The sequence below is a fragment of the Stenella coeruleoalba genome (genome assembly GCF_951394435.1).
Source record: "Stenella coeruleoalba genome assembly, chromosome: 16".
In the NCBI taxonomy this organism is placed as follows: domain Eukaryota; kingdom Metazoa; phylum Chordata; class Mammalia; order Artiodactyla; family Delphinidae; genus Stenella; species Stenella coeruleoalba.
Genome location: NC_137162.1, coordinates 50,453,128 through 50,467,743, shown reverse-complemented (window position 1 = coordinate 50,467,743; position 14,616 = coordinate 50,453,128). Strand labels below are relative to the sequence as shown.

At 52.6% G+C, this 14,616-nt stretch overlaps 1 protein-coding gene across 2 annotated transcripts; it reads left to right on the top strand.

The window, feature by feature from the left end:
- Positions 1 to 3,505: 3,505 nt before the first annotated feature.
- Positions 3,506 to 12,809, top strand: RGR (retinal G protein coupled receptor; the record flags this gene model as incomplete). Of its 2 annotated transcripts, XM_079900050.1 has the most annotated exons (7): positions 3,506 to 3,584; positions 5,305 to 5,461; positions 6,552 to 6,673; positions 8,314 to 8,467; positions 9,873 to 9,990; positions 11,782 to 11,895; positions 12,359 to 12,809. In XM_079900050.1, 7 exons carry the CDS (start codon positions 3,506 to 3,508, stop codon positions 12,488 to 12,490), a joined length of 876 nt encoding a protein of 291 aa, XP_079756176.1. In that variant the 3' UTR covers positions 12,491 to 12,809. The 2 variants fall into 2 exon arrangements, with proteins under 2 accessions (XP_079756176.1, XP_079756177.1); XM_079900051.1 differs by lacking the exon at positions 11,782 to 11,895.
- Between the last annotated feature and the right edge of the window lie 1,807 nt (positions 12,810 to 14,616).

Genomic DNA, 14,616 nt, shown 5'->3' with positions numbered 1-14,616 from the left:
GGGCATCCCCTTCCAGAGCCACAGCCTCAGGCCCAGAGCACGTAGGGTCCGGCAGGAAGTGGGCAGCCCCCCAGAGGCAAGCGGCTGCTGGACTGCCTATGCCAGCCAGGCTGAGGATGCACAGCCCCCACAGGGTGCCTGGGCTCAAAAGAGATGGACGCTGGCCTCTAATAAGGGCCACTGGAAATCCTCTCCAGTGACCCTGTCTTATAGTGAAAAGGCATTGAGATGAAGGTGGTGAAGGCATTAGAAAGAGCCCAAGTGCTGGGCCAGGCCAGCTGGGTTCAAATCCCAGCTCTTCCATTTGCAGGCTGTGATGTCGGGTAAGTCACACGGTCTCTTGTGGCCTCTGTGTCCTTATCTGCCAGAGGGAAGTAATGTTACTCTACTCACGGTGTTTATGAAAATTAAACAACCCAAGTTTCTCAGACCTTGACAGCCTGTGGGAACAGAAGCTTTCTTGGGAGTAGTAAGTACCCAGTTCCACGGGCACTTCCAAGTACCTGCTCACGGAGGAGCTGGGAAGAATCAGCTATTTGGGGACAACCGCAGAGGTGTCTCCCATGGACTCAGGAGCTCTCCCAGCCCGCTGGTCAAACAGCTGCCTCCTGGGGTACCCTGCGGCACCGAGTCTCAGATCACTGCCATCTGAGCCTTCAGGGCATTACCACCAATGCCAAAGGCATGAGGTGTCTTGGCCTGAGGGTGGAGAGTGCCCCTCCCCTCAAGTTATCTCACTCCAAGGAGGGTCTCAGAGCAGGATCTCCCAGAGCTTTGAGAGAAGCTAAAAGCTTCTGTCAGTTTTTACTGATTGTCCCCTACCCCCAACCTCATCCCACCATAGACACCACCTGTCACTCATTGATTCTTCACGTTTGACTCCAAGGCCTTGCTCTTTGGCCCAGAAAACCCTACCTGGTTCCTATGGCTTTTCCAGAAGGTTCCTCAGCCCATGCGCCTAGACAAACCTACACCAGTGAGGTGTGACCAAGGCAGATACCTGGGGCCCTGGTATACGCACAAAATACCTGTGCCAGGCCTGTTTGGACAATATTGGCTTCCAGGAAACATTGGTTCCCATTCCTTCCTATCTTCCGATTCAGCCAATGTGATTTTCTCAGTGCTTCCCGCCTGTACCTCCTCCTCCCCAAACCAGAAAGCCAGCCCTGCCCATTCCCACCTCTCTGGCTTTTCCTCCTTCTTTTGGCCATGCCGCATGGCATGTGGGATCTTAGCTCCCCGACCAGGGATTGAACCCATGCCCGCCTGCAGTGGAAGCACGTAGTCCTAACCACTGGAACACCAGGGACTTCCTGCTGGCTTTTCCTCCTTCTGTTGGGGATGCAACAACCCTGCTCTCTTTTGCCAGCCTAAATTCTAACCTTGGTTCCTGGTCCTGTCCTGCTTTCTCTTCTCCCTTGAAGTCTTTTGCAATCTTGCAGGCATGAACAAAAAAAGCCTGACATATGTTGCTGGTTACAGTAATGCAAGATGGAAATCAGGAAAGGCAGGGAACACTCTCTGGTAACTGGGTAATCAAGGAAGGCTTCCAGGAACACGTGGAAAGTCAGCTCAGCCCTGAGGGGTGGTTAGGCTTGGATAAAAGGGCCAACAAGAGGAAAGGCATGGGAAAGGAACATTTACAGGATAAAATGAGCTGCTTGACCAGGAGCCCAGGCAGTAGGAGACTGGGCTTCTGTTCCAGCTCCATCCTTGAATCACTGCATGACCTCAGGCCAATTCTTTACTGCTTTGAGCCTCAGTTTCTTTGTGTGGAACAAAAAGGATGATGGTATCTAATTTGTTCATTTGCGGTAGGAATCATCATAAGATCATTTAGCACAGTGCCTAGCCCTTACTTAGCGAGCTCTCAATAAATATTAGCTATATTACTGGTAGTGTAATAAGGAAGAACAAACCTGACTCCATATTAGATCTGTTTCTTTAACTTTGTTATTCTATTGCTTTGGCTTAGAGTTAAGAACGTTGACTATAGCCTGAAAGATACAGAATAGCCCATTCTCAAAGCTCTGACCTTTAAGAGTATAACACTTTGCCATTCATAAAGAGATAAAGAGTTGCAGAGAGAGAATAACATTTGTCTTGTTGAAGGTTTACAAGAACATCATGGCCTGACATAGGTGGACAGCTGCAAGAACAAAGGATCTGATACCAAGAAGTCTGCAACCACCAGCCATGCCCCTCCCTCACCTTGCCTTTAAAAATGCTTTGCTGAAACCCTTCGGGGAGTTTGCGTTTTTGGGGGCACGAGCCACTCCTTCTCCTTGCATGGCCTGCAATAAACCTTTCTCTGCTTCAAACTGATGTTTACGTTTGTCTAGCCTCACTGCATCGGGCACATGAGCTTGTGTTCAGTAATGGTAGCACTCTGAGCCTTGGTCTCTTTACCTGAAAATGAATTAAGTTGTTCTGAATTAGTGTTTCTTTTTTCTTTTTCCTTATCTTTTTTTCTTTCTTATTTTTTTTAGCTGCGCTGTGCAGCTGGTCGGATCTTAGTTCCCCGACCAGGGATTGAACCTAGGTCTTGGCAGTGAAAGCGAAGAATCCTAACCACTGGACCCCCAGAGAATTCCCAGGAATAGTGTTTCTTGATGTAACTGTCACTATAAGCCAGTGTGTAACTCGTAGCAGTCCCTCATTTATAGAAGGCACCACTCTTAGTGGGTCATGGGCCACTTACAAGAAGACAGAAGCCCCTCTGTCCCAATCCAGTGCCTTGGGAGATGCTTGTGCTTGCATAACTTAAGTGCTCTATGGGAGACAGGAAATGCAGCCCCAAAGGCTCTATCCAACATGTATTCTTCTGGCCGAGACTCACACAGGCCAGGGGCAAAGATGCTTACTTTGCAAAAGAGGCAACTGAGATGACCCGAGTGGTCCCGCCCCAGGGACATAGCTAGTTAATGGTTAATGCAGAACCAGAACCAGTCTCTAGTCCCAGTTGGAGCTCTTTCTATGACAGCAAATGACTTCCCAACCAGCATTCTTTCCCCATCGCTTGTGAAAACACACACATGAGCAGGTGGACACACACACATACGTGCACACACATGCACACAGGTGCTAGGCTTGTCAGCACCTGAAAACATGGAAGGGCCTGGCTCCTGACCCGCTCTCAGGCTCAGCTGCAGCTCATATCCCCACTTCTGCCCCCATCCCTCCCTGCGTTATGCAACTCTCTTCTAATTTAGCTTTCAGCCATACACCATTTGGATTCCAGGTCCTTAATCCGATGGAGCCGAAATGAATGAGGCAGGACTCTGTGCTGGCTTCACAAAGGCGGCACTGTCTAACTGGTGAATGGGTTCCTTCTGCCCGAGCCAAGAGGACGATTTGGAGGGGCCAGGGAAGGCAGCAAAAAGGAGCTCAATGTCTAGCATAATAACCTGCATGTGCCAGCACGTGGAATGGCCCTTTATAACAGAGGCACCTGGGCTGGGGGAGCCAGAGAAGAGCTGGATCAGCGGGGAGAAAGGCAGAGAGAATGGCAGAGTCCGGGACCCTGCCCACCGGCTTCGGCGAGCTGGAGGTCCTGGCAGTGGGAACGGTGCTGCTGGTGGAAGGTGAGCCAGGCAGGAGCCGGGGTGGAGCAGGAACTCAGCTGGGTCCCAGAACCCAGACCGCAGCTGCAAAGCTGGCAAGGAGAGGTCCCCAAACCCTACTCCTCTGTGCCCAGACCCATGGGGTCTTCCGATGGCTGCACCTGCGGGATGCGGCACGCAGGCTGGGAAGCCAAGAGAGAGAAGCTGGTCAGGCTCAGGGAGGGAGGAACTTTGAGAAGGGGACGTCTGCGCAGGGCATGACCAAGAACCAGGGCTTTTCATGTCTCTGCAGCCAAGAGAAAGTTGAATCCGCTCCCTGGAAGTCCTGCTAAGAATCTCATATAAGATCAGGCCCCTGGTAGGCTCTGGAGGCAGACAGCTCTGACACTTGCTGTCTGTGTCACTGAAACCAAGACACTTGAGCTCTCTGGCCCTTGGTGCCCTGACGTGCCAAGTGGGTGGCGGTAAAGGTTAGATGGGATCAGGGCATAAAGTGCTGGCCTAGATAGACACCCAGGGTTTTCAGTTCATTCATTCCCTTCCTCTCCAGCCCCACATTACTTGCACCATCTCCATTCCCTTGGCCCTAAGGTCTCCTGCTCTAGGGGTGACCTGGGTCCATGAGGTACCAGGTTCAATCCAGAGCCCCTAAGATGCTCACTGAGGCCAGAGCTGGGCCGGCAGGTGCTGGAGTTGGGCCACAGCCCAAGACTAGGTTGATGGGGGCTGCAGTCCTTGTTCAAAGCAGGTCCAGAGAAATAATCAACACATTCTCTCACCCAACAAGAACTGACAGTGGAGAGGGAGCCGCAGCCACCAGGCTGGTCCCAGAGACCCTGGATGTCATCGTCCGGTGGCCGAAGCCCCTTTTCCTCTCCACTGGGAACCCTACAGTCTAGCATCTCTCTAGGTCTTCAAACATGCCTTGAAAGTTTACAGCTTGATGGTTTTGCACGTGCTATTCCCTCTTTTTAGAATGCTCTTCCACTCCTTGTTCTCCTAGTGGACGCTCACAGTTTGAATGCAGGATCCTTCCCCATTCCTCTTTAGACGGGAGAAGCCCAGGTGCAGGGAGCATAAGGGGCGGCAAATGAGTGATAAAACTGAAGTTCAAGGTCAAGTCTGTCTACCACTGGAGACCACTCCCTTCAAGCTCACCTCACTGCCTGGTGTCCTGGGAAGCTCCCAGTTCTACGTTGCCACCCCTTAGCCAGTGCTCTCCCTGACGTTGTTCCAGAGCCCTTGGAGAAGGCATTCTGGAATTGGAAAAACCTGATTTCCAGTCCCAGCTCCGCCACTTCCTAGCTGCATACTTAGGGCAAGCTGGCCAGCATCTCTGAGCCTCGGCCTCTCTGCAGTAAGTGGGGAGGACAGTGTCCAGGTGAAGACTGACTGGGAGGGAGGACCCAAGTAAAGTGCGCAACACCCTGCCGGGCACGTGATAAGGGCTCAGTGGCTGCCCATGACTGTAATTGTTCCGGCACACACCGTGCTGCACTTTAGCGGACTTCTTCCTTGTCTGTCTTCTCATCAGACCGTGCGTTGGTAGAGGGCAGGGTGTACAGCTCGTGGCTTTCGGTACCTGAGGGCCAGCCCGCTGTGTAGGGGCTTGGTGAGCTGTACTGAGATGGATGCTGAGGGTTTCGGGGAGGCTGCTGAGGCCCCAGCCACCCCATGGCCCCTCATTCTGAGCCCAGGAGGGCCTCTGCAGCCCCGGTGCCAGCTCTCCCCTTCCTTTCAGCTCTCTCCGGCCTCAGCCTCAATAGCCTGACCATCCTCTGTTTCTGCAAGAACCCGGAGCTGCGGACTCCCAGCCACCTGCTGGTGCTGAGCTTGGCGCTGTCGGACAGTGGGATTAGCCTGAATGCCCTCATGGCAGCCACGTCCAGCCTCCTCTGGTACCTGCCCCCTCCGCAGTCCCTGGGCTCTGGGGCCCGACCTCTGGGCACTGGGCAGCAAGCCAGAGACATTCTGCCTACCTGTAGAAGACGATAGGGGAGAGGGTGGGCAGACTGAACTAGGTTAAATCCGAATTCCAGACTATCCCTGTAGAACCCCAGCCGATTTCTGGAACGCAGGAGTTGCTCGGACCTGACCATCAGAGCTGGCTGACTGCGGGGATTAAGAGCATGGGCTCTGCAACCAGGCTGCCTAGGTTGGAATCCTGACTTCATTATTTCTATCTCTCGGCTTCTCCTGTAAATTGCATATTATTACCTAACCCATATGGTTGTTGGAAGTATTGACTTATTATTTGTAAATAACGTAAAACAATGCTTGGCACCTAGGAAGCCATAAATAAGTGTTTGTGAAAGCAAACAGGATTTTGACACGTGTCTAAGACCTTATGTGCAAACCAGGGTCTTCCAAAGTGGCCTCAGAAGGTGTTTACTGGATTGTTTTCTTAAGCAGACGGAACATTCCTGTGAAAGCTAGAGCCCCACCCCCACCCCACCGCTGCCCTCCTATGAACACTCAGAGCTGACCAGTCTGTAGGGTCTGAATCAGTGAGGATTCCTTGCCTTGTTCTCCTCCTACCGCTTCCCAGGGCTGGGGAGGGACAACTGAAGCTTCCACCTTGCTTGGCCCATGAGGGTGGGAGTTGGGAGGCCTGGGATCTACCCTCTGTCTTTGTCTTCATCTGCTGTGTGACATTGGCTCAGTACCTTTTCCCCTCTGAGCCTCAGGCACAAGCTCTCCTCCCAACCAGGTTGTTCCATTTCCTGTGATGCAGGCATCTGATCACCAGGGAGACCCTTCGGTCCAACAGAGGTGCCGTGAAGGACCCTGAGCCTGGAGAGTCGGCATCAGGCTCCACCCCTTCACCGCAGCGGCTCCATCTCTAAGGCCCCAGTTTCCTCATAGGAAAAACAGATACTAAAGCCCTTTTCTAAGGAGCTAAAAGTGCCTTCCAAGCTGCTGCTGAGCAGGTGAGGGAGGAAGACAGGGACGGGGGGAGGGATCACTGGTGCCCCGTGTCTCCCACAGGCGCTGGCCCTATGGCTCAGAAGGATGCCAGGTTCACGGCTTCCAGGGCTTTGCAACCGTGTTGGCCAGCATCTGCAGCAGTGCAGCCATCGCCTGGGGGCGCTATCACCACTACTGCACCCGTATGTCTTCGGGTTCCCACAGTGGAGGGACATCCACCTACTGAGGGTGATCAGGGAGAAGGTCTGCTCAGTGTTTCCCAGTTCAGGGAACTGTGGGTGGGTGTAGGTGACCCTGAGCGTGGGGTGTGGGCACTCAGGAAAGGAGGGGTGGGGAGAGTGCAGGAGAGGTGTTGAGGCACATGCTGGGAAGGCTGCCTGTGCCCCCACTACAGCCTCAGGCAAGTCAGAGGTCCTCTGTGAACTTAGTCTCCTCCTCTGCAGGATGATTTTTATAACCTACCTCACAGTTTTATTTTGAAAATCAAATGAGATCCTGGATACAGAAAATACCCTTGAAAACAGGCACTGTTGGGAGGCAGAGAGGAGGCGTGTGTGTGTGTGTATGTGTGTGTGTGTGTGTGTGTGTAAAACTGGGCATGTGCCTTCACACCCCACACTTCCATGGAGCCTCTGTCATGCGAAGGCTTCATGAAAATGAGTCTAGCTCCAGATTTTTCAAGCTGTATTGTCAAATTCCATCTTCATAATTATCCATATCAGTGTACCACCTGCTGTGTTATTTTTTTTCTTAAAAGTGACCCGTTTTAAAAAATTTAAACACCTGCTTTAGTCTCATTCCAAAAAATATCTGTGAAATCACAACTTTAGTGTCCTTATAATAATAATACACATTAAAGTAAAAAAACACATTCACCCATAGACCATTTAGAATAACACTCACCACAGAGATACATAAACATGTATCTGGGGGGCCGTGGCTCAGTTACCACTCACAGCAAACCCCCAGCTTGCAGACTGGGAAGCAGAGGCTCAGAGAAGTTGAGTAGATTGCCCCGAGTCACACAGGTATAGGGGCAGAGCTGGGATTGGGCATGGCCTGGATGCCTCCAGAGGGAGTCTCTCCCTTTGTCTCCTGGGCTCTGAGTCCTGGAGCTGTGGATTTGCTTGGCACAGAGGCTACTCTGGGGTCCATAGCTAGCATGACCTCAAGACCTGAGCACTTCCCCTTTGGAATCGCAGATCTGCCCTGGCCACAGACACACATGGCCCCCTGCCCTCCACAAATTCACATGCCTCTGTCCAGGCCAAAAAAAAAAAAAAAGCCTTTGTTCTTATCCTAACTCCTATCTGAGCCCCTCCCACCCCATCTGACCTTGGAGCGCCTCTCCCACCACTTCTACCCCATCCCTGTCCCCAAAGCTCCCTCAGACCATCATGCATGCGTGCACACACACACACACACATGCACTCTCACATGTGCACACGTGAATGCACACCTTCTCTCGGCCTTAATATAGAGCAGTTAATCCCTGTCACATGGGCCTCTGGATCAAAGCCCTTCCCGTGCTGGAGGGCACAGACGAGCAGCACGAAAACAGGGAAGAGGGAAGGGGGGGGGTGTTATAATAAAAATTATCTCTTTTATTCTTCATAACAATCTTCTGAAGCAGGGAGTATCATTCCCACTTTGTGAAGGAGAAAACTGAGGCTCAGAGAAACTCTTAATTGCCCAAGGCACTACGCTATTAAGCATTGGAGCCAGCAGTTAGGGACATTCTGCATGACCATAGAGTCCACTATTTTTCACTCTGCCAAGCTATCTCCTCTTCTCAACCACCCTCCTCCTGTGTCCCATGCAGGCAGCCGACTGGATTGGAACACGGCCGTCTCCTTGGTTTTCTTTGTGTGGCTGTCTTCTGCCTTCTGGGCAACACTGCCCCTCCTGGGCTGGGGACACTATGACCGTGAGCCGCTGGGGACATGCTGCACCCTGGACTATTCCAGGAGGGACAGGTGAGGTGAGGGGAGCGGCTTCGAGGCTCCTTTCCATGGGAGTCTTGGCTTTGAGTCTATAGGACAGCAGTGTCAGCTGAAAATCCAAATGGGGACATGTCAGCTTTTGCCAGACAATCTCAACTCCCTAGTCATGATACCCACTAAGGAAAGCCCATTCCAAAGACTGGCCAAGTGATGGGAATGTTATGCAAACTGGGGTACAGATTTGGGCCACAGAAGGGGTCCTATCTGGGGAGCTATTGGCCTGTGTTGGTTATAACATTCACTGAGCTCCAGGACCCCTTTTCCACCTTCAGTACAGTCAGATGTCCCAGCTCTGACTTACCAACTTCTACAGGGAGTCATATCCTTGGTTCGATAGCGTCAAAGAATGTTAAGGTCTTTGCATTGGAAGGGACCTCCTTGGCATAGAGTTCAGTTCTCGGAATTCCTTGAGCGTCTGCTGTGAGCCAAGCCCTGGAGAGACAAGAATAAATGCATGATGGAGCCTACCTTTGTGGGCCACACGTCTAGTATACTGCCAGGTCGACCTGGCTCTGGGGAGTCCGGAGCTCCCTCTAGGGGCTGCCTTGGGGAGGGACCACATGGGCTTCAGCCCCCCTCTTGCTTCCACTAGAGCCACATTGCATTCATCTGCTTTACATGTTTATTGATGTTTACTCATAAAGCACCTGCATTGATGACCCGTTTCCCTGGTCAAACCCACTGGAGAACCCTGGGTCTTGTCTAATGCCCTTCAGGGCATTCCCTGCAGGTATTTCCGGAGCTGGTGTCCAGTCCTTCTGGCAGCCCTCCTTCCCACTCCTCCTTAGTGGACAGCACCCAGGTGACATGGGCTCCCCTTCATGAAATGGCAGCCTACCTCCCTGTAACTCCCACCTGCTTCTGGGCAGCTCTCTTGCCTCCCCGTGACCACTACCTTGGACCCCAGGCTCTTCTCTGGTCCCTTCAATGATTTCTTCAGTGATACAACGTCCAGTCTCATCCACAGGGTCCTTCCAAATCCCTATGCCAAGAACACTCCTTGGATGAGCCTTTCTCCTGGTCCACTGACATCTCCATTTGGGAAACACATTTCCCAAACTAAAGTGTCCCATTCTCTATGCTTGGGGCACATACAGAGAGCAGGGCTGAGCACATGAACCACCCAACAGCAAGTTAAAGGAGGACTATCCTTCATTCCAGCTCCCTGGCTCCTAAAGGCAGGTTCCAGGAGGACCTAGTAGCTCTCTGGTTCCGAGGGGAGTTCAGCTGGGACTTGGGAGCACCCACACCCTGAAAACGCATCTGATGGGAGCAGTTCCGTGCACCTGACTGTCTAGAGCAAAGTCTGGTGGGCTTTCTAGGGTAGCTGATCGTCTCTGAGAGGCAATCCTGACTCCTCCATCCCCTCTGTCTGCAGAAACTTCACCAGCTTCCTCTTCACCATGGCCTTTTTCAACTTCCTCCTGCCCCTCTTCATCACAGTCATATCCTATCGGCTCATGGAGCAGAAACTCGGGAAGACTGGCCGTCCTCCGGTAAGGATCAACACCTAGAGCAGGAGAAATCTCTCTGTCCCTCTCAGGGACACCAGGGAACATGAATGATGCGACAACAACCAGGGGTTCTCTGTGTTTTCAACGATCAGGAAAGAAATCCAGCTTTCGTACATTGAGCATATGGGGTGTTAGGGCAGAAACACACCTTCCCCATTGCTGGGGATCACCAAGACCTGGGAGGAAGTATCAGAACTGCTCAGACTTACCCAGACCCCGTAACTCTGAGAGCCAGGGTGCCCTACCGGACACCATCCTTGCTGTTACACTTGCTCCTTCCCAAGAATGTGAGGGTTGGCACAAAATTACATGCATTTTAAATGCTACTTATAAATTGCTTCAAGATGTTTCATTGAATCACAGGCACAGGCTGTTACCCACAACATAAAACCACACCTGAAAGCACATTTGTCCAAGAAAAACAATACATCAAAATAAGCCCTCCTGGTCATTTCTCAATTTCTGCATTAATATTCTCTTGCCACGATTTTCCTTTAACTTTATCAACTGAACAGTCTCTAGCAGATGAGTCATAAGAAGTACCAAAAACTCAGAAACAAAACAAACCAAAAAACCCAGGTACTAATGTTACTTTATGTGCATTATGTCATTTCATTTTTGCACCCACTCCCCGAGGAAGGAAGGTTTTACTGTCCCTAGGTCACAGATTAGAAATTTGAGGCTGAAAGGGGTTATTAGCTAAACAACTCAAAAGCCATGCAATTAGTAATAGCAGAGTTGGATCAAACCCAGGTCTGGGACTCCACCACTCAAGTGGGCAATCGTAGTGCATAAAAGAAACACTCTGCCACAATCTGCCACATTTTTTTTTCTTTGAATTGGAAAAGCACTGTACAAATCGATTTTAGCTGTGGACCCAGGTTCCCCTGGTCACAGAAGGAGGGCGAGGGCTGTGCTGCTGCTTTCCCGCTCATCACCGCCTCCACGGTTGTCCTCCACACTCTGCCCTCCCCTAGCCCTGCCTGGGTGCTCAAAGTCAGCACATTTTATTGGAGGTTCAATCGGCCAGGAGACAAGGCTGCCACACGGATTTTTCCGGGTTGACTTTAAACCATCCGTTTCAGTAACATCAGCAGAGGTCGCCACGCGTTGTCCCAGGGACCACACCTGCGAGCTTAAGTCACCTTCTTTGTTAAAAGGCGACATGGTCAATAAGTAAATAGGCACTGATTTTTAGCGTCAGGATTTTAACCTCTGAATGTATGTGGGGAGCTGGAATTTAGCAAGTTCCACCCTGAAATTAGAGCGCAAGTCGTGCGCCCTCCTGTGGCCACATATGGTACCACATCGCCTGCTGCTTGATTCTATCTCACACGGCGGAAAGCGGCCCCTTTGAACCCAAGACTGGTTGACCTGCAAGTTGGCTGCAGCTACTGATGGCCAGCTGGTTCTGGGGCTGAGTTGTGAGGGTAGCGCAGCTTGAGGACCCTTACGCACACATTCACACTCATAGAGCCCCTGGTTTCTCAGAACACAGACCAGGAAGGAAGCTCATTATCCACGCCAGTCCAGGCAAGTCAGGCATTATCAGGCCACTTTACAGACAAGGCAGCTGAGGTCAAGTAAGCTTGAACGAGAGGCCTAGGGTCAGGCATCTTAAACAGAAGAGAGATTCATCTGGTCCCAGGTTCCCCCACAGACTCAGCATCTTCCCACAGCCCTGCTGAGTGCCGACCTGGTTCCTGGACCTCACGGGGCTGCCGACCACCTAGAGCAAGTCGATGCCTCCCTCCTTTACCCATGTCTCCCCAGGTGAACACCGTTCTGCCAGCCAGGACGCTGCTGTTCGGCTGGGGCCCCTACGCTCTCCTATATCTGTACGCAGCCGTTGCGGATGTGACCTCCATCTCCCCCAAGCTGCAAATGGTACAGACACCGCCAGTACCCAAAGCTCTCCCCATTTTTGTGCTTCTGTTTCACCCCATCTCTCTTTCTGGCTTTATGGCCTCCAAGATAAGCTCTCTCTTTCTCTTTTCCTTTGAACATTCATAACTCACTGGGTATTAGCTTGTCCCCTGGTGACGCAGGGCCGCTGCTCGACATGGCCTAGGCTTATGTGAGATGACAGGGACAGCCAGCCAGATGGTGACACGTACCCTCTGGGACCAGGGGCTGAGATTGGTGCCCAGAGGATTGTGATTCCATGCATCAACCACCGACGTATGTCATAGTCAGAGAAGGCTTAGAGGTTGCAGAATCAAGATAAGGACAGATGCTTGGCAGCTGGGGGGATGTCGGGGCGAGCATGGGGGACTGCGGTCACCAGTTGGGACCAGAGAGAGGAGCAGAGGCTCTGAAACTTCTCTCCTGGACTTTTCTGTCACAACAGGTGCCCGCTCTCATTGCCAAGGCTGTGCCCACGGTCAACGCCATCAACTATGCTCTGGGCAGTGAGATGGTGCACAGGGGAATCTGGCAGTGCCTCTCGCCGCAGAAAAGAGAGCGGGACCGAGAGCAGTGAGCCTCTCCAGGGCGCTGCTCAGACCCAGGCCCACCCTGGCCACCCTGGACTGAGCCCCTCGCAGGAGGCTGCCCGGAGTCCTGTCCAGCACCCTCAGGAGCCCCGATGGGCCTGTTGAGCCTGGCCCGAGGCTGGACACCGGGGATTCAGAGAGAAACCAAGCTGCGTGGAAGGAGCCGGGACTTTGGAGCCAGACAGACCTGAGTGTTGGTCATAGCGGTCCCCACGGAGGCTGAGAGATCTTGGGAAAGTCATGCTCTCTGAACTCAGCTTCCTGACCCATAACATAAGGATGTTAATATGCACCTCAGGTCTGTCGTGAGACTTGAACATGATAGTGTGTCCTCACCACGCACGCAGAAGCTGCTGCTCATTAGAACAGCTGTTAGGACTCAGAAACTTGCATAGAAAGGGGTGAAAGCCCCAGGTTTGTTTGTGGGAGCTCAACCCAGGCTGCCAGCGTTCAAATACCACTTATTAAATCGTGATCTTTGCAAATGACTTACTCTTTCTGGGCATTTGTTTCCCAACTTGTGAGGTGTGACGACAGTAATGGTGACTTAACTGTGCAGAAAGGCCCAGAATGTTACCAGGCACATGCGAATTGCTCACTGAGAGTAGCCGCCAGCACCCACCAGTCAAGACAGCTAGCTGTACGTTGCTTAGTTGCCGACATTTAAAAACTCAGGACAATTTATTTAGAACTCCAGACATCTGAAGATGAGGCCCCACCAGCCCCAGGGGAGGCTCCATGGTGACAGTCTGAGATGCGGGGTGGCTCTGCCCTTTGCCCAGGGCACGTGCTCTGCCATCAGTTACAGCTTGTGTGTTTCCCTGCGGAGCCCACGGGCATCTGAGTTTGAGACATTAACGCTGGGGTCCCCATCCCTGGATGTCCCTCTGCTCCTCCCACAGAGCCAGCGCTTCAGGGACGAGGCACAGCAGGTGCACGGGCCTGGGCGAGACCCATGGCCCTAGAGGGAAATGGAGATGGGTGGAGGGTGACTGAGGGCTCTTCAGAAGGTCTGATGTTGGAGGGACAGCTGCCCCAGGCACCGCGGAGGCAGCAGACTGAAAGCCAATCCCGTGGAGCTGAGGGGAGGAGGGGCCACATCGGGGGTGGGCGCGGGTGGCCAGGAGAACAGCATCTGGGGTCCCTGCAGACCAGGACCTGCCTCTTGGTTTTGCAGATGCAGAAAATCAGGCCACAGAAACATCTAACTCCCAAGAAGTCTGCTCAAAGCAGAGGCCGTTTCAGTCAGTTTGCAAAACCTTGTGGGGTGGGGAGGGGAACGCAGCCTTCACACAGCACTGTTTCCTAGACCACGCCCTGTGCCAGGCACTGTGGAGGTCGAGATGCCACTCGGGCTCACTCCAGCGTCCACACAGGGTCCTTGTCTTCAGCCCTGGAGTGGGGATGGGGTGGGGAAACCTGGGACCTGAGCCGGGCTCACACACCGACGGAGTGGGTCACCAGGAAAGCGATGGATTCTGCGGCCCAGAGATACTGACTCTGCCTCCACAGCCCGTGGACCTTTAAATGGTCTTTATTGGGGACCCGCCCTTTATGTCCCCATTAGAAACACTAAATCCTTAAGGAGGGATGAGGAAACACATTGAGAAGAGGGGAGATGAGCCCAAGACTCCAATAGGGAAGGGCTGGAAGGTTAGACGAGGCTGAAGACACCCAGCAAGAGTGGCCCATGTCCCCAAACAGATCGAGCCCCTGCTGGTGCTCAGAGAGGAAGGGAGGAAGACAGGTTGGCCGGATGTGGCCAAGGACAGCGTCAGCTTGAGCCCTGTATCCCCAAGTCTGTCTGGAGAGGGGAAGGTGGGCTTGGGGCATCTCCACCCTGGGCTGGGTCGGCAGGAGATGGGAGGGGCTGACAGCACCCGGTGGGGAATGACCAGAGCCCCACCTGAAGCTGTTTGTTCAGAAGCCCCAAGTCCACCCACTCATACCCCTGCATCTCACTCAGGGAATGGGTTTAGGGAGACTCATCAAGGTGCCACTTCTGCAGAACCGCGGGATTGTATAAAGCTCAATTTAAAAGGCACAAAATTTGCTTCCTAAGAGTGCCTACATTCTAAGATCCATTGATTTCAGAGTTTATTTAAGCTCTTAT